We start from the raw sequence: 20,104 nt of genomic DNA on the forward strand, positions 1-20,104 counted from the left end.
GTTTTGTGGTTCAGGAATCCAGGAGTGGTTTAGCTTAGTGATTCTGACCCAGGACTCTGGTTAGATTGTACTGGAGTGACCAGATTTAGCAAACAAAAATACAAGATGTTCAGTTAATTTGGAATTTTAGAAAAGCAGTAAATAATTCTTTAGTAGAAGTGTGTCCCATGCAATAATCAGGACACGCTTTCACTGAAAAACTACTCATTGCTCACCTGAAATTCAAATTTCATTGGGCATTCTGTATTTTATCTCATAATCCAGTCAATGTGTCAACTTGACTTCAATCATCTGAAGGCTTTGCCCGGGGCTCATGGATTCATTTCCAAGATGGCTCCTTAACAAACCTAGCAAGTTAGCTCTGGTTGTTTGTAGAAGGAATCAGTTCTTGGACACATGGATCTCTTTTTGGGCGGCTTGAGCATCCTTATGTTGGCAGCTGGCTTCCTCCATAGTGGGTGATTCAAGAGAGGGCAGTACCATTTATGACCTTGTCTTGAAAGTCACACACTGTAACTTTCTGAACCTTTGTATTGATTGCACAGGACATTTCTATTCACTGTGGGAAGAGAGTTACAGGAACACCAGGAGACAAGAATCATTTGGAGCCATAGAGTATAAATTTCATGAGGGTAGAATTTTTGTACTTTTTTTCCTCATAGTTGTAGCCCCAGTGGCTATAACAGTGCCTTATACATTTATAGGCACTCAATAAATATTTGTTCAATGCATGAATAAATAAGACTCTGGTCTAAAATCTCTGACCTAAAAGACTCCTTTGGTTCCTAAAATGTTTGGTGGAAATGAGAGAAATTTTCTCAAGAACTTGAGGATGAAGGGATTAGAATATAGATTAGAGGAATTTATAAGGAGACATGTCAATTTAGTAAGTGTTGCCGTTGTTTGTGAAAAGAATCCTAGGACTTGTTGGAAAACTGAGGATTTTTGAAGAAGGCATTGACATTCTGTTTCGAGACTGCTGTGCTAATCTATAGATCGTAGACTTGAACTGCAACACTTCCAGTCTCCAGCCAACCCTGCTTACTTCAGACTGGGCACCATAATCCGAATTGGCAAGAGCCAATTCCTTAATATCCTGTAACTGCTTGTCCTGAGTTCAGTGGTTTTTGTATACTGACAGACTCCTAGTTTTTCTCAAGTCTGGAGTCAAGAGGAGACTCTGCCAGCAACCAAGGACCTCTCTGTCAGTCCCTAACAGGTTTTTCCTCCAATTGCATGGCTTGTCCCTATACTTGTGCTACTAAATATAAAAGGTATGTAGTTATGATACCCCCTAGATTTTCTCAAATTGTTAACGTACAGTGTTAAATACATTGCATCCTTAAAGCTATCAGTTTAACTTTATTTCAGAAATCTGAACAAAGGGCCAGATCATACTTGAGCTCAGTGTTTGAAATTTAAATGTTCACAAGACAAAAATAATAGCAAAAAATAAGGCTGCTAATGAATGATTGTGATCGTGGTGGTGTTAAATGAGTCCTGGACTCTGTGTTAGAAGTTTCTTTGTCTGAACATGACTTCCTGTACATAGCTTTTCAGGTGTGCATTGTGAAAAAGAGTGAAGAGTTACGATTCAGATGCCATGAAGCAGGTTAACACATATGCACTTGCATATACACAATTCAAAGAGAGGAATGCTCTAGGATAAAAATGGAAAGGAGATAGTGAGATTTAATACAATGTCAGGAAGGGTCTTTTGTAGAAAAGTCCCTGGGGCACAATCTCGACACATAAATTACAAAGGAAGAACAGACAGGTTAAAGTTTGTCATAAGACTGTTTCTTAGAAAGAAAAGAGCCTGAGTAGCAAGTCAAAACTGACAAAGATATGAAAAGGGGCTATGAGCGGAAAGTAGCAGTAGTCCTCTTCTCAGTGGCAGCAGAATTGTTTGACGTTCTCTCATTTTTTTGGTATCTGTTGGGATGTAAGCTTCCATTGAAGGCTGTCCTGTGCAAAGGCCATGTGGCTGTCACCACTCACATCACAGGTTATTCCTCATGTGAACTGGTGAGTGTGGTTTTTGCCAACTGAAGCCACCAGGGAGTCTGGAGGGTAAGGGATATACCACTACCTCAAGATCCCCACCCTGGGCGCCACCTCTTTCCTCAAGATATTACAAGTTTGTGAGTTGTGAGGATGAAGACAGGACTCAGTTATAGAAAAAGCCTAGCAGTTTATTTCCTGATGGTTTACAGATGGACACTTATCTCTTTACACCTTCTCAGGAGGGTCTGCGTGGCAGCTTCAGCTGCTCTCTGGACACTGATACAGGGGTCCTGTCGCAGTGCTTGGAGCTCTGAAATGGGAAGAAGAGCAATGTCCACTGAGGGAAGAAAGCCAAAGCCCAAGCTCTGCAGTGCAGGGAAGCCTCCACTAAGGATCAGAGCTACATGGGGCTCAGGTCCCTGGGCTCACATTTTGCCCTAATGGTTAGGATTTGGATCCACAAATTTAGAAACTATTTTTACATTGAAATAAGGGAAGAGAAGATGCTGACCTTGGGACCAGTAGGTTTACAAACAATCGAAAACTTGAAGTCTGCTGGGAATGGTGCCTGCAATGGGATGGAGCTGGGGGTCACCTTACACTCTGGAGAAAGTCCAGTATATGGGGAGCATCAGAGACCACTGATGATGGGGTACACTATGATTTTACAGCTGATGTGGAACTTGGAGTGGCTTTAGTTTCTCTTTCTCTAAGAATATAACAGGGCTCTGGACAGAAACTAAGGTTGGTACTCACGTGTGGTCAGTTGTTCTCTGTCTACTAGCTCCACATATTGATAGGTCAAATTGAGAATAATGGCATCTAAAATCAACAGGAAGAAAAGTTACTATTTGCTATAGAGGAATGGGCCACAAAAAGTCAGGGCAGACTCTGCACCTGGTCAGAAATTAAGTGGTCTGAATAGTGAATGAACAAGCTAGGCTCCCCTTGCACCTCCAGGATGATGTGTATGGAGTCTTGAGTGCTGTGACTCGAAGCGGTTGCTTGCCCACCATGTTACTGGGAAAACTCACTATCTCCTCCAGGGGAGCGGCGCGAGTTGTCAGGGTTTTGAACATGTATGGCCCCTGTCTTCCAAAAACTTACAATGTAGTTAGGGGGCTATGGTTTTTCCAGTAGTTATGTACAAATGTGAGAGTTGGACCATAAAGAAAGCTGAACACCGAAGAATTGATGCTACTGAAATGTGGAGCTGAAGAAGACTCTTGAAAATCTCTTGGATGGCAAGGAGATCAAACCAGTCAATCCTAAAGGAAAACAACCCTGAATATTCATTGGAAGGACTGATGCTGAAGCTGAAGCTCCAATACTTTGGCCACCTGACGTGAACAGCTGACTCATTGGAAAAGACCCTGATGCTGGGAAAGACTGAGGGCAGGAGGAGAAGGGGACGACAGAGGATGAGATGGTCGGGTGGCATCACCAACTCAAAGCACATGAGTTTGAGCAAACTGCAGGAGATAGTGAAGGACAGGGAAGTCTGTCATGCTGCAGTTCATGGGCTCACAAAGAGGTGGACACATTTTAGTGACTGAAAAACAACAAAAAGGGGATCCTCTATAGGATCCAATAAGGGATCCTCAGGGTCCTGGCTTCCTTGGTGGCTCAGACAGTAGAGTCTGCCTGCAGTGTGGGAGATGCAGGTTTGACCCTGGGTCGGGAATATCCCCTGGAGAAGGAAATGGCAACCCACTCCAGTATTCTTGCCTGGAAAATCCCATGGATGGAGGAGTCCAGCAGGCTACAGTCCACAGAGTCGCAAAGAGTCAGATATGACTTAGCGACTTGACTTTCTTTCTTTCTTTAAGGTGGCCAACCCAGTGGGCCTATTCATTGTAGGCCTGATTAGATGGAATGGGTTTCATGATAAGACTTAATCCTCAGTGATTCACTTACTTTACTATTTTATAGATCAAACAAAGAAGCAACACAGAGTGCAATTTCACAACAAAGAGTGAAATTAAGTGAATTGTCCAAAATCAGCTAGCAGAGCCGAGGTCCGCTGGCCCCCAAGCACCCGTACACTTTTCACTAGTTATCACGTTGCTGCTAAAGCTCTCAACTTGAACTGAGTTTAGAAGGTTGACTATGGTTTGTGTTAATGGGTGATACAAAGGAAAACAATTTGGCAGGGGCTTCAGGCTTGGATCAAAGACCTGGGGAAAAGAGGGAACAGTGACTTGGAGCCAAAAGAAGCAGGAAGGACCCAAATAGGGAGAATGGTCTGATGGAAAGAGAATGAGTGTTGGGAATTCAGAAGCTGCTACTGTAAGTTTGCAAAGAAAACAGGTTCTTTTGAGGGAAGATGTCGTAATACATAAAATGAATTTTCTGGCTTATTATTATTATTTTTTTTTTGGTCATACCAATCATACTGGTCTTCCCAGGTGGCACTTGTGGTAAAGAACCCACCTGCCAATGCAGGAGACATAAAAGACATGAGTTTGATCCCTGGGTTGGGAAGATCCCCTGGAAGAGGGCATGGCAACCCACTCCGGTATTCTTGCCTGGAGAAGCCTATGGGCAGAGGAGCCTGGCAGGCTACAGACCACGGGGTTGCAAAGAGTCAGATATGACTGAAGCAACAGCACACAATCATACCAGCATTCATGCTGGGGTAGCTTCCAGGCAAAGCAAAACAGGATGGCAAGGAGTGGACCTGTGAGTGGAGAGAGTGGACATGGCCTCACCTGTGAGTTTGATGGCTGCACTCCTGATGGTCTCCCAGCTGCTGCTGAAGAACGTGAATGAGTGTGTGTGGAGGATCCATAGGATTTCTTGGTTTCTCTTCGACTGGAAGAGATTTGTGTTACAAAGAGGGTAACTGAAAGTGGGAGGGACGGGTGGGCAAGGGAAGGACTGGGAGTTTGGGATTAGCAGACGCAAATGAGTATATACAGAATGGATAAACATCAAGGTCCTACTGTATAGCACAGGGAACTATAGTCAATATCCTGTGATAAACCAGAATGGAAAAGAACATGAAAAAGAATAAGTATGTATAACTGATTTATTTGGCTGTTGAGCGGAAATTAACACAACCCTGTAAATCAACTATACTTCAATAAATTAAAAAAAAAAAAAGAAGGCAACTGAGAAGTGACCCTTTATGAAATTCAGCATCCTATAGGCCCCAAGAACAGACATCAAAAGACCAGTGAGCATGCATACAGCGGCTATTTCATTCTAAATTTAATCAGGGTGGCACTGGAGCTTATAGGACTAATCAACAGATGTTTCAGGAGTCAAGAGCAGATTCCAACTGGAACTTGGGGACAGAGTAGAGGGTGATGTGGCAGGATATCCAGAATCACTGTTCTTCCCAGATGGTTCTCGCTCTAGCTGGGATTCTTTGCTATGTGCTTTGCCTTCTGGGATTTGCCTGGACTCTTGGCCTGAATTTTTGGAAGCAGCACCTATTGCACACTCACCAGCTTCATGCAGAACTGCCTGTAGAAATCCCTGGCTCTTGGTAGATCCTGAACATCCAGGAGATGGTCTAATACCCCATAGAGTTCCTGGAGACCCAGAAAAGGAATGCAGATGATCAGGACATCACGGCAAGCCTGGAAAACAGAGTTTTCTGCGTCACAGTGCATAATGCTAGATCCCCTTCCAGAAGGGAAGGCAGGCTTATTGGTATGTTGGGAAAAGAGCAGTAAAGAGTGATGCAAGGGCTGGACAGTCAGTGCTACCACCTTCCCAGTTTCAAAGATGGAAGTGCAAACTCAGGAAGTGATGGCCAAAAAAGAACCCAAGATGGGATAACTGGTTTTCAGGTTCATTTGAGACTGGTGTCTTCAGATATGGCTTCTGGCCCAGCCAGACCAAGATTCCTGGCACCTCTTGGCTATGGGCAGAGGAAGAGGTGCAGCTGTCTCTGAAAGGGCCACTTACAGTTCCAATCTTGGGATTGGGGTCCCAGAGGTGGAGAAGGAATGAAATCATGCTCTTTTTTATTTCTTCAGCAAAAAAAATCTTCCACCTTCTTCCTGTTAGGGATGCCAGATTCTCAAATAAGAGGATGGCAGTCAGCCTCACATCATCCTGCTCCTGTGATGACAGATGCATGTCTTGGGTGAGTCCCCGACATGGCCATTCCCAGCTGGAAACCCCCCAGCCCACTATGCCCCTTCCCATTCAGTAAAGGAGGCTGGAGTCCAGGCACTGGAGCTCGCTTGTCACAGCCCCTGTGTGTTTCAAGAATGCCTTTTCTTTCCCAGTATCTCTCCATCCACACAACCCGAGTTTAGAGCTGGAGACTTGGTTTCTGACTTTGAGGAACTAATGAGGAAATATGACCACAGGAATAATACACAGGGAATGCTAGTGGGAGAAGGCCAGGGAGGGTTCTTGTTTGTTCTGTATTTTATACATATTAGTCTGACTGCATCATTAGCCTGGAGTTATGGGGCCTCTGATCGAAACTGCTCAAGGTCTAGGATGCTTCTCCAAGATCCCATACACTTTCCAAAGGGATTACAGAAAGCTCAGAAATTTGAACTTTGGGTCTCAGAGAGAGAGAGAGAGAGAGAGAGGATAAACAAGAAAGTGCTTAGCCTCACTATTTTATATATGAAGTTACGGAGCTCCCTTGCTTACTGTCCAGGATGGTTGGCAATGCTTTACAGGTGGTGGAGAAAGATGGCCTTCTATTATCTAAGACACTTTGTTGATATGGTTTAGAGTTCTAACAAACTCTGATGAATTTTCTGGAGGTTTTCTTTTTTCTTTCTTTTTCTTGAGGGAGTTGGGTATCTAGAAAACTAGTCTAAAATACCTATAGGAAGGCAGAGGGATGAGGGGAAAGGTCATTTCGGGTAACAATATTATTTAGATTAGCAACAAACAAGAACCAATAAAAAAGCATTCCCATGGACATGAGGGGAAGACGACAGAAGAATTAACTTTGATGGCAAAATAAAATGTGTGTGAGAAGTGGGCATATGAACAACAATGTTATGAAAAAGGACGCTGATAAAGATCTACCATAAAAAAATAAAGATGGCTTGTTGGGAAAAGGCTAGAAAAGTTAAATACATGAGATGTGACCTTGTAGAATGGAAATGGAAGTAGACATGTTCTTTAAATGTACTAGAAGTAAGGTCAAGGTATATTTTTAAAAGATCTCCTTTTAGAAAGAGAAGCAACCCAATAACAAAGTATCCAAAAGCTAGAGAGTTATTTTCTTAAAAAAAAAAGAAACCATTTGAATTTTTAAAAATCAAAGACCTAAAGCTAGGTGGAGGAGGAATTAACCAATTGGGAGGATGAGAAAGCAGAAAAGAGAAGTGTAGAAGTGTCTTGGGTGCTGGGAGAAGTATTAAAGTTTAATTTCCTGTTATAGAGAGTGACGTAAGCGCTTGGGTGCTGGTATGGGAAATAGTGAGCAGGGCCTGGAGCATGGGACAGCAGCTGTATTTTATACCATTTTTTCAAAGTGTCACCATATTTTTGGATTTTCAAGAAAGTATTTGAATAGTGAAGAAAAGAAAGAGAGAATTTGGAGATTACAGAATTGTATGTTTTACCTATAGAAAAATATAGGGGCAAAGTATCATAATTTATTTGCAGAAAGAGAGAATTGCGTGCATTTAGTTGCTTTAGTTGTGTCCAACTCTTCACCATCTTATGGACAGTAGCCCACCAGGCTTTTCTATCTATGGGATTCTCCAGTCAACAATACTGGGGTGGGTTGCCATGCCGTCCTCCAGGGGATTTTCCCAGCCCAGGGATCGAACATGCATCTCTTAAGTCTACTACATTGGCAGGCAGATTCTTTACCACTAGCACCACCTGGCAAGCCCCCAAAAGAGCATTACAGGACTGTAAAGAACATGTCATTATTAAGACTCAATTTTTGTCAAATTTTATGCAAATTTGATGAGGTTGATACCTACTAGAAAGGAAAAAGTTCTAACCTAACAACCAGAAAGACTTTAGATTTTTTTGCAGTAAAACTGAGAAACATTCTTTTGACCATAAAACTTGTAGACAGACTTGTGATTATTGAAGGCTCAGATCCAAGAGTGTTACTATCACTGAATCAACAACAGTCCAGGAAACCTAACAGGTGGGTCTCTCTGGGGCTGACTTCAGCTCTTTGTTGTTAAAGATTGTTTCAAATCTGTGTAGTGAAGAAAAGAACATCTTTGTTATTTTAAAAAAGATACTGAGTTGAATGAAAGCCCATGAAGTATTTTTTGAGTACAAAATGAGAATGAAAAGTAACACTAACACATTGGAGAAAGTAACACTAATACCAGCAGAAAGCTGCTTTCAAAGGTCAGGTTCAGACTCACACAAAAGAAACGGAAACACAAAACTGGTGGACTGTGGACTGAGGGCACGGATTACAAACTGAAATCTGGAGGTCGGGTGGTTAATAAACCTCTGAAGAGTCAGGAAGAAAGGGTAAGATTAAAAAAAAAAACTGGAGTGAATAAATAGGAAAAAATTGGACTTGAGAGGTGATTTTTCTTCAGATTCTATTCAATACTTCTCAGGCCTCATTTAGAGATACAACACAGTCACTGGCTTGTAAAATATTAAGGAGCTGAAAAATTAGGTTTATGGTGAATAATGAAGGAAATAAAGACTTTTCATTCTGGAGACCATCAGGTGAACAGGTAATTTAATAAGGCCTTAATGTTTAAGAAGGATGCACTTGAGGAGCCAGCCAAGATTTTCCATCTCCTCCAATCACACAACAGGAGCAGACAGGTTTAGATGATAAAAAATAGGTTTATGTTAGATGTGAAATAGATTTCTATATTAATGACAGTGAATAAACCAAGAAGAAATAATAAAATCTAGTTTCCCAGAAGGTATAAAGAAAAATGACCTTCCTTTGCCTAGGATCATTGACTAATCTTTTCTGAAATGAGGGCTGTAAACCAGATCAGGGGTTGACAAAATTTTTCCGTAAAAGACCAAAGGCTGAATAATTTAGACTCTGCAGGCCACATGGTTTCTGTAACAACTAATCAGCTCTGCAGATGAAGTGTGAAGGCTGCCATAGAAAATATGTGACCAATGAGCACGGCTGTGTTCCAATAGCACTACATTTGCAAAAAGATGTTCTGGGTCGAATTTGGCCCATGAGCCATGGGGCAGTTTAATGACTCCTGGGTGAAATGAACTACGCAAGCATTTTAAGTCTTTGAAATCTTGCACATGGAAAAGATGGTGCTGGCGGCATCGACGTCTAGCCCTGTAATGAGTACTGTCATCATCTGTGTTCCCCCAACAGCAAACGTTGAGGTAAGGATTTAAGTGTAAGGGATTTACATGGGAGGTGAGCCCAGGAAGCAAGACGGACAAGAGAGGAAAGCTACGAAAGGGAATATAAGCGGGTACGGCAGATGGACACCAAACTGGTCTGCTGCAAGCACCGCCTGAACCTCTTTCTGTTCACTCACTTCTGGGGAGGGAACATTCCTGAACAGGTTCACTTACATCTTCAAAGAAGGTTCTTGTTTGCAGCACTATTTCTTTGAAGTAGAAGCTCACGTCTCTGTCTGTGAGCAGATCCAGGATCTTTTTTAGAGCCTTCAAGCTTTCACAGACGACCTCAGTGCGGGCCAGGTGATAGAGGCCTCTGATGACAGATTCTAACATCATCTGCTTGTGCTTCTTCACCTATTTTGAAATAAGGTCTCTTAATCTCAAAAACTGTTCTATGTGTATCTGGAATAGGGTAGGAGACCCCAGACAAGGGGACTGACATTCTGTTAGGGTCACGGATCCTTCAACACAAGAGCCACTACTTCAGCAACTTATTTGGATTTTCACTTAATTTCTGAAATTAACACACACGGTAACCATGGGGTGTGGGTTACTAAATAATTATTTTAAAACTCTACTTGTGTCCATGCATGCTCAGTTGGGTCCAATTCCTTGCAACCCCATGGACTGTAGCCCACCAGGCTCCTTCTTCTCCATGGGATTTTCCAGGCAAGAATAATGGTGTGGGTTGCCATTTCCTTCTCCAGGGGATCTTCCCAACCCAGGGATAGAACCTGTCTCCTGTGTCTCTTGCATTGGCAGATGGATTCTTCTTTTTCTTTTAACCACTGAGCCACTTGGGAAGCCCCTAACTCTATTTAGATGAACTACTTTTTGTCCCTCCCCCAACCCCTTTTACCTTGTGAGGGGCTCCAGAAGCTGTATTACCAAGACCCCGGATGGCCATTTGCCTCAGGATGGGGTTGGAGTCCCAAGCACTCTGATCCATCAGGACAAGCACTTCCCGTAGATTCCCATGCTTCCAAAGGACTGGCTCCTTCATGAGCTGAAAATGACACACTTCTCCCCTTTAGTTGAGGGAAGGGCCTCCCTTCAGGAGAGTTCTGAAGGCATCACAGCTATGATGAAAGGATAGGGCCCCAGCTGCTTGTGGAGCAGAGGAAGAAGCCTTGGGTGAATATGCAAATCTGGCAGGAACTAAACTCTAGCAGTAAACAACCCACAGGTCAAGGTTATGAGCTGATGAGAACCAAAACACCTGGTTAAGAATATATGTGCACGTGCTTAGTTGCTCAGTTGTGTCTGACTCTTTGCGACCTCATGGAATAAAACCCGCCAGGCTCCTCTGTCCATAGAGATTCTCCGGGCAAGAATACTAGAGTGGGTTGCCATGCCCTCCTCCAGGGGATCTTCCTAATTCACGAATCGAACTGGGGTCTCCTGAATTGCAGGCAGATTCTTTACCAGCTGAGCTACCAGGGAAGCCCAGTTAAGAAGATAATTCTAATCTAAATGGGAAAATAGAGCATGGAAAACAGGAGTAACTGATGATGTTATTTCTCTGGACTGGCTGGGCCAGCCTTTATCCCAGGGTGTGGAAGGACTGTAGTATTGATATATTTGTTGGTTATATTTTGTTTTGTCCTTTGCAGGTTAAGTCTCTATCCTTCTCTGCTTTGGAAATTGATGTCTACAGACCAGAGGGGAGGAAGAGGATGAGGCTGGGTTCTTTTTCCTCTCTCTCTCTCTTCTCAGGTACTGTATCTCTGGCAGTCATTGGGCCTCTCCCACAGCTTCTGGTGAAGGTCCCTCTTCCGTGGCTCTGGTTCCCACTGGACTCCTGAGAGAGATACCCCATGGGACCCAACGAGCCTCCTGGGATGGCTTGCCTCAGAGAAGAAAGCTGTGCCCGTTATCCGGTAGTTCTCCGAGGAGGAGGTCAGGGATGGGAGGAGTTGTTCTGTGATGTCCCGTATGATTCCATGTTGCCACACGGCCATGCTCCTAGAAAACCAAGGCTCCCATTGTAGCGGAAACTTTTTTCTTTCTAAACAACGGAAGACACTTTAGTCTATTTCTCTATCAGGAAAATCAATAATTTTAAAAAGGGATGTTAACAAGGAAAGAGCATCAAGCCTTAAACTTTATAGCACCCTATCTAAGTGCCTGACTACAGTGTTCAGTTCAGTCACTCAGTCGTGTCCAACTCTTTGTGACCCCATGGACTGCAGCCCGCCAGGCCTTCCTCTCCATCACCAACTCCGGGAGTTTACTTAAATTCTAAAGTGTAGTTTGCCTAAAACTGTTAATTTGTATCACTATTTTTTGAGGAATTGCTGAGTTTGGAGCTGATCCTACCATGTCTTCCCAACCCCCTTTGCTCTTTCATCTGTTTTTTTCTTTTTTCTCCTTGACTCTAAGTCCTTGGTGACTCAATGGCTCTCAGTGAAGTTGTCTGCGCTGCATTTTCACTTTATTTTCAGTTTTTTCTTTGGTATCTAGTTTTGGAGTATCTGAACATTACCTGGCCAGTGCACAGACTCCTATGTGGTGGGTACTGGGGCTACTGAGGAGGGTCCACACGTTGTCTCCCTCGTCAGATTCTTTGGTCAGCCCTTCTCTCATGGCCTGGGCCTGCACACACTTCAGCGTTGTAGTCGAGAGCCTGAAAGAGACAGTTGGCATCACAAAAGTAAGTCATCACCATGCAGGGAATTGTGAATCCCCCAAGTCCATAATCCATAATAAATACCATCAAGTTGTCTGTATTCTATATTTTCACATATTATATCTTGGGGCTGTATATTGACATGTATGAATCTGGTTACTTATAATCACTACATTCTACAGAATAAATATAGCACATTTTGTTTGTTTAAAAAAAATGTTCCCCATAATGCTCCCTTACTTCTGGATGAATGGAGGCTGTGCAAAGAAAACACAGGCAGCCTTGATCTCACACTTTGGTTTTGGGGCCAAAGGCGATATTGACATGTCCTGAAGTCAGTCAATAATTCCCCAAAATCTTAACCTCTCCTGAGAAAATCAAGCCCTGAAGATAGAAAGTGTGAAATACTGTATTTTAGTGGTTCAAACACAGCACCTTGGAAACCAGGATGCACCTCTCAATGGATAGTGCATTCCAGTTGTTGGCCAAACAGTAGTTGTGATGCAGTCTCTATTGACTGTGTCTACAATTCGTGTACACAAACAGATTTAAGTGTGGCTCTTTGAGCTGTCACTGGAGGAGGACCTGGCCACCTGCTCCAGTATTCTTGCCTGGAGGATCCCATGGACAGAGGAGCCTGGCAGGCTACAGTCCATTGGATTGCAAAGAGAGGGACACGACTGATGTGAATTAGCATGCACACATGCATGCTTAGAGCTGTAGGTATTTTAGTAAAGTTACATGTATGTATGTACATGTGCTGAGCCTAACTGCTTCCTTGGTGGCTCAGATGGTAAAGAACCTGCCTGCAATGCAGGAGACCCATATTCAGTCCCTGAGTTGTGAAGATCCCCTAGAGAAGGGAATGGCAACCTACTGTAGTATTCTTGCCTAGAGAATTCCATGTACAGAGGAACCTGGTGGGCTACACAGTCCATGGGGTCACAGAGAGTCAGATGGGACTGTGTGACTGAGTGCCTGGGCCTGCACAGGCAAGCAAGCAGACCCCACCCCCCACCCCACCCCACATGCATGCTCACTGAGTCTAATTGCTCTTTAAAATGCCTTTTAATAGGTTGACTTGACTTTGGAACAAAAAGTTAGGCAAGAGAACAGGGAAGCAAAGCAATGTGTTACAGGATAAAAATCTATACTTAATAATCCTCAAAGAGCTCTATGGAGCAATATAAAATATGAATTTAATAGTTTAAGAAAGCACTAATTTATGACTTAATTGGGACTTTTTTTTTAACTTTTTCAATGGTTCATGAAATAATATTGGTTCTTTCAATTGGTGAAGTCTTAGATTTGAGGAAATATGATATTTATTTTTATTTTTCTTCTTTCCTTGTACAGTGTATATGTGTATACTCGTGTTGGACTCTTTGTGATCCCATGGACTGGGGTCCCCCAGGACCCTCAGTCCATAGAATTTTCCAAGCAAGAATACTGGAGTGGGTTCCATTTCCTTCTCCAGGGGATCTTCCCGACCTAGGGATTGAACCTGCATCTCTTGCATTGGCAGTCTCCTTTGTTGGGAGACAGATTCTTTACCACTAGTGCCACCTGCCTTGAATATTACAGAATTCCAACTTTCCTTGAAAGGTTTCAAGGAAAGAAGACAAAGGAAGTGGATGGGGCACTCTAGAGAAGAGGATGTTGCTGCTTATAAGACTGTTCTGGACAACAGCGCCTGGGTACCAGTTCCGGGAAGAAGGGCTATGAGGCTCAGGGATGGAGGGTCCTTGTTTCTAAATGGGTACTTGAGGCCATGCCAGGCCCTTTTCTGGAGTCTTGGGTCAGGATGTCTCCAGAAGGCCCTTCTGCCTGGCCGTTTACCTGCAGGGGTCAGCTATCTGCTGCCGCTCCCCCTGCGGCATCACCCGCCGCCGGCGGCTGAGGGCTGAGGTGGGCATCTTCTGACCGAGCGTGCAGCTGACCAGCTTCAGGAGAAGCGCGAACAGCTCCGGGTACAGGCTCGCGACAGGGGTGCCCGTCGACACCACTTCATACACGGCACAGGCCACCTGCGGGGAGGAAGGGTCTCGTGTCAGGTGGGGCTGACCTTCCAGGCTGTTTTCCCTCCACAGGATTGCTTCCCAGGTGGACCACACTTGTGGTAAAAGCACACAGAAAGGGGAGAAAACAGAGGGTTTATTTTTCTGGAAACTTCTCAACTCAGATTGTGTTTTTCTCTCAGGGCTCCCATATGGGGTGACTAGTTGGCACCATCAGGTTAGGCTTAGAGTCTTTTGACAACAATTAGATGTCTTGAAGGATAATTTGGAAACACAGAGGCATAGATTTTCCTTGGGCTGGTAAGAAATTGGCTTCTAAACATGATCAGCCACAAAGTCATTGCCACGGGTTGTCCAACTCACAGATATTGCCTCTATCCTGGCTAGGTCATCTTCTAACTCATTCTCCAGTTTGTCAACTAAGGCTCGCAAGAGTTTGCCACTGGAGGCTGGGTTCTCAGCCAGAGATTTCCACAGTGTCTTTGTGTCCCTAGGGAAGGAAGGCAGGAAGCTGATGAGGCTCAACTCCTTGGGAGATGCGCTTTTCCATTGGATCCACTCTAAAACCACATTATGACTAATCACAATTGCAGGGACGAGTGGACATGCCAGCGTGCCTGGGGATAATAAGGATGCTTTATTTAACAATCTAGCATTTGGGCCTTGGGTTGCTGAGGTTTGTTAACATCCATCAAGACAGAAACCTCTCATATAGATGCATTCTCAGCAACCAGAAAGAGGGGAAATAATCACTTTCTAAAACTCACCTACTCCTATTTTAAATATATATATATATATATATATATACACACACACACACATACATACACACACACACACACACATACATATACCTAAAATTCTCATTATTCAATGAGGACATATATTTGAAAAATACTTGGAAAACCATTACCTGTGATTCAAGCACTGTTTCTGAAATTAGTCAGGTGAGATGTTTTCAACTTTTTCTTGCTATCTTTCTCTCAAACCAGAGATTTTTTCCCAGTGCCTTACAGAGGGGTCTTCCCTGGGAAAAGGGACCACCTTAGTTTGAATCTACCTGTCAAATGGCAGAGGCTTCTGTAAAAGGTTGGCAACAACTGCGTCCATGTGAAAGCTGGCTATCTGAGAGATGGCTTCTAGCATAAACTGAAAACTTTCCTCCTTTTGTCTGAGGACCGGCATGTGATGGTAAATTATGCCCAAGATCTCCAACAGCTAAAAAGAAAAAGCCAATTCAATCACTGAATCACCATTTTTCCTTGACATGGTTGGCTTAGGTCATGTACAATCAGCAAGTTGTGGATGGTGATTGATGAAATAGAAATAATGTTAAGGAGGTGATTGATTCTACACATGGCCTATCCCTTGCTCAGGACAATTATTGATAAATTAGGCATTTATTCTTAAATCAGTTTAGCAAACATTTAGTAAAAGGCGGCATTATGCCAGGTGCTGAGTTAGGCATTGTGGGGAATTTACCAGGGTTGCATAAGATGTAGCCCTTTCTCAAAAGGAATGAGTCATCTCATAAATGACTTCAGCTGTACACCCAAAGGCTTGTGCACAAAATTGTGTATGACAAAGGGTGTACAAGAGATTCATGGGACGGATAGGGGAATCCAGAAGTAACTGAGGTCACCGGTCTGGGTCTCAAAGGATATATACCAATTCCAAAAGGCAAGGTGGAGATGGCGAGGAAAGGAATCCTCGTCAGAAGGAACAAGACAGGTAAAAATGCAAATAGAACACAGAAGGTTCAGAGAGCAGTGAAACTGATCTATCCTCCACTTTTGGATACCTGTCATTTTACATCTGTCAACACCAAAACTAAAAGCTCTAATGTGAACTGTGGACTTTGGGTGATTATAGGATGGGTCAATGTAGGTTCATCGATTGTAGCAAATGTAACCTGAGGTGAGGGATGTTGGAAGTGTGGAGATAGGAGGTGTACTGAGACTCTATAACTTCTGCTCAGTTTTGCTGTGAACCTAATGGCTTTATAAAGTACTGCTACTGCTACTGCTAAATCACTTCAGTCGTGTCCGACTCTGTGTGACCCCATAGATGGCAGCCCACCAGGCTCCCGTCCCTGGGATTCTCCAGGCAAGAACACTGGAGTGGGTTGCCATTTCCTTCTCCAGTGCATGAAAGTGAAAAGTGAAAGTGAAGTCGCTCAGTCTTGTTCAAACCCTCAGCGACCCCGTGGACTGCAGCCTTCTAGGCTCCTCCATCCATGGGATTTTCCAGGCAAGAGTAATGGAGTAGAGTGCCATTGCCTTCTAAAATCTATATAAAAACTACATGAAAGCCTGGTAGAAGCAGATGTAGAAAAGCTTTATGGAATAGGAGAATGGTTCAGTTTGGAGCACAGAAAGAATGAAGGTGAGAAAAAAGAGGTGGATAACTTGATAGACAAGACAAAGCTGAATCCGAAAGGGCATTGAGGGCCACCTTTCTGAGTTTGGATGTTAGTCTGTGTGCAGTAGGGAATTATATCATGCATTTGGATTTTTGACATGGATTAGGACACATCTCTATGTGAAAGCAACTTTGCGTCCAGTAGATATTTCTCTTTCTTATTTTGGATAGACATTTTTAGGTTAAATATAACATTTTTCATAGAATTGTAATTCCTTAATCATAAATATCCTGCAAGCCTGATTATCACACAGTCCCATACTAGTGATTCTTGGAAAACATTTAGGTCCCTAGCCTTTACCTAGCATGTGAACAACTTCCCCTTTTATGTTTAACACACAAACACATGTATATTCTAAATTTATTAACCTTTCATTCTCCCATGACTGGCCTAGGGCCTGCCACAGTATATACTCAATAAATGTTTTTGAAAACAAATGAACAGTTGGACAGTAATTAGAACAGAGGTCATTTGTAAAAGTCATGCTTTGGAGAACTCTTTAATTTAGGATGATTAACTCTGGGCTCTGGGGTCCATGACTTCTTCCTCTTGTTACCCTTGGGAAGGAAGCTTTTCGGGGTTAAAAATTCTTTTCCTCATCATTGATCTCTGAATTGCTAATATTTTGATTCTGACTTTAGGAGAGAGAGAAGACAGCATATCCATTTGGAGCTCTTAACCAGACTTCCTGAATTTAAATCCAATCTCTCTGCTTAATTCTCTAGTTGGGAGAAAGGATTGAGGACTTTTCTTTCAGTCAGTTCCTCAAGAATAGCCTTCTTTATCAGAAAATACCTAAAGGATGTTAAAGAGCAGCTCACAGGGTGGCAGTGGAATTAGAAAGCACGCCTGGCCCTCAGTGGCCATCTCAAAGGTTCACGAGATCACTCTTATGCTTGTAGGTCTTACAACCCAGTTTTGCACACCCCACATGCTTCTGGTTCAGATATTCTTCCTCTGGCCAGAGAGTGGCAGCTTGGAAAGTGCTCATGATCACAGACTAGAGAGGCAATTGAGTCAGGCGAGACGGGCCCTCCGCCTGAGCCTGGTTGCTCATACACAACTTGGGTCTCTGTTGAGGCCTCCTGCGGCTGTGTATACTCTTGCCTGTGACTCATCAGAGGACCAACTGAGGAGTGATGACCTGCTTCTGGTACTGGCCTTTCAGAAGTGCTAGAATTGTGCTCAGTTGTCAGACTGGCTGTCAGTTCACCTGGTCTTCCAGAGTAGCTCCCTGCTCCTTCAGGGCAGTGATCATCCAGACGCCACAGGCCTTTGTACATGGGGGATTGAGGCTCTCCAGACCATCCAGGGTTTCCTCCAGGAACACGAGCATTTCTTCACTGGGGATGAGTTTACTGACAATCTGAGAAAGGACCCAGAAAGACTCATGTCACCAACCCCTCCTTCATATCTGGACCCAGAAAGACTCATGTCACCAACCCCTCACATCATATCTGGACCCAGAAAGACTCATGTCACCAACCCCTCACTTCATATCTGGACCCAGAAAGACTCACGTAACCAAGCCCCTCACTTCCTATCTGGACACTCAAAACGTGCTATCCTTTGTTTTAGGATATTAGAAACCACTGGGCTTTCCAAAGAGTTAGCGTATGATTGAGGCCATAGAAACTAGAGAAAATACTAAAATAGGACATAGACATGGCCTTTCAGTCTAAGTAAAACTTTCTTGAAGTTGCTTTCTAAAAATCATTTCGTATTTATTAAATTCTAGGTCTGCCAAGGCAATTTCCTCTCCAAACCTGAATTTACAACATGCCTCATAATGGAAAAATAATGCATACATGGCAATTTAAATGTTGTCAAGTACTTTCATATACATTTCATCTATCATAGAAATGTCTTGTGTCTGCCAAAGAGTAGCTAGGAGCTAGGCTTGAGGATTCAGGAAATCTGTCACATGTACTAAGTGCCTGGCTAAATAGCCTGTGCCTCACAGCATCCAAATGGAGGGTGAATTAAGATGAACCCTGTCTTTTGCTTTTGTGTGTTTCAATATTGAGTAGTCAATAAAAAGGTCAAGAAAATAAGACTTTGTAATTTTGGTCTCTCGACAATAATTATATAGAATGTTTGATTGTATATGCCTCTGTGTATGTGCGAATGAAAAGGCAAGCAGGGTAGGTGAAAAGTTAGCAGTCTGAATAAATTCCAGAAGCATTATCTGGGGCTTTAACCAAACAAGAAGGTCATGGTTTTGAGTTTGTGGGTATGAAAACATTCCTATTCACAACTGAATTCCCTCTGTATTAAATGGCCCAGTGATGTGTGGTAGAACAATCTTTGAGAGGACATGAATTCTTTTTCATGAGTAGCTGCCTGTCCTAGCTGGATTCTGAGTTACCATGGCTCCAAGATCAAGGCCTAGACCCATGTGTCTGTTCTTTGGAGCACCAAATGTCTGCCTGGGTCCAAGCTCAACAGTTATGTGTTTTTTTCTTTCTCATATTGGGATGATATTGGCTTAAGAATAATTGAAGGAAGGGAACTCATGTTTTTGACACTTATCACGCATCAGACACTGTCTTAGGCATTGGACCTGTTTTCCCTCCCTGTGCCCCCATGAGTTTCTCTCCTGTATACTCATCACTTTCTTGTCCCTGCTGCCGCCTCCTTAGTCCAAGCCACCTGAGCTCGCACATGGATTCTTACAGTTTCCTCCAAACTGACCTCACTAGTTTCACTCTTGCCAGCTTATAGTCTAGTTTCAACATGGCAGCCAGGTGACCCTTCAGAAATAGAGTTGTATCACATTCTTCCTCATAGAACCACCGCTACCCCATAAGGAGATTTTGCAAGTTAGGAAAAATGCTTTGTTCTCAAGAAAGTTCCCTTCTCTCTGTTATTGTCATAATGACCAATTTTGTTGTTTACCGCCCTCAGTGGGTAATTACCATAGTACACATATAAATGCATAATGTCTGCATTAGGAACAATATTGTCTCATACAAGTTGTACATTTCACACCTGCCACATTGTATGTAGTGGTTTTGACTCTTCTGTTCAAATCCCTCTGCTGGTTTTTGATTTTTATTAGAGTGAAACCAAGGCTCTTAATAAGGCTTGGAAGGCACTTCAATCTGCTCTGGGCTATCTCTTGGATCTCAGGATCCACTTCTTTCTCCACCTCAGGGCCTTTGCACATACTGTTTCCCCCTTTGCCTGGAATGTTCTTTCCAGATATCTTTGTGGTTCTCTCTTTCAGAGTTGTGATCCCAGGGGATCTGCGCCCACCTTACTCTTTATTCCCCTCCTTGACTTTGTGTTTCTCACTTATCACTACCTGACATCATATTTATTTGGCTGCTCCATCCACTAGGACGTGAACTCAATGAGGCCAGGCATTTCTATCCTAAGACCCTGGAAAATAGTCTGGCATGTGGTAGATGCACAGGGCACATGAGGTGAATGAATAAGTGACTGAATAAATGAATGAATTGATTGACCAATTCTCATAGCAGCTCTGAGAGGGAGGTTATGCATTTTTTTAAGATGAGGAAATGGATCACATAGTGCACGCACTTCAAGGGGTGCACACAGAATACATCTGACGGACTCCAATGCCCTGTTTCTCTCATTTTACCCTACTGCCTCCTTCACCTGGAGAGGACTGCATGGTTCCCTAGGTTTCCCAGAGTTTGAAATGAGATTAGCAGGGGTTGCTTATATACGTGGACCCAGATTTAATGAATGGAC

At 43.3% G+C, this 20,104-nt stretch overlaps 1 protein-coding gene across 1 annotated transcript in view; it reads right to left on the minus strand.

Moving 5' to 3' along the window:
- Window positions 1-2,177: 2,177 nt before the first annotated feature.
- MROH2B (maestro heat like repeat family member 2B) overlaps window positions 2,178-20,104 on the minus strand; it is a 72,639-nt gene continuing 54,712 nt past the window's right edge. The window contains exons 30-42 of the mRNA XM_086362317.1: window positions 17,598-17,750; window positions 15,023-15,180; window positions 14,326-14,452; window positions 13,784-13,971; window positions 11,801-11,941; window positions 11,166-11,280; window positions 10,175-10,321; window positions 9,487-9,669; window positions 5,926-6,081; window positions 5,460-5,594; window positions 4,719-4,821; window positions 2,764-2,829; window positions 2,178-2,317 (exon numbers count right to left, since the gene is read on the minus strand). Of these exons, the coding sequence (XP_086218443.1) occupies window positions 2,211-2,317; window positions 2,764-2,829; window positions 4,719-4,821; window positions 5,460-5,594; window positions 5,926-6,081; window positions 9,487-9,669; window positions 10,175-10,321; window positions 11,166-11,280; window positions 11,801-11,941; window positions 13,784-13,971; window positions 14,326-14,452; window positions 15,023-15,180; window positions 17,598-17,750 (1,779 nt within the window). The 3' untranslated portion in view covers window positions 2,178-2,210. The remainder of the gene's footprint in view (window positions 2,318-2,763; window positions 2,830-4,718; window positions 4,822-5,459; window positions 5,595-5,925; window positions 6,082-9,486; window positions 9,670-10,174; window positions 10,322-11,165; window positions 11,281-11,800; window positions 11,942-13,783; window positions 13,972-14,325; window positions 14,453-15,022; window positions 15,181-17,597; window positions 17,751-20,104) is intronic.

Source organism: Bos grunniens, chromosome 20 (genome assembly GCF_055505025.1).
Source record: "Bos grunniens cultivar Pamir isolate PY7600 chromosome 20, Bosgru_T2T1.0, whole genome shotgun sequence".
Classification (NCBI taxonomy): Eukaryota; Metazoa; Chordata; class Mammalia; order Artiodactyla; family Bovidae; genus Bos; species Bos grunniens.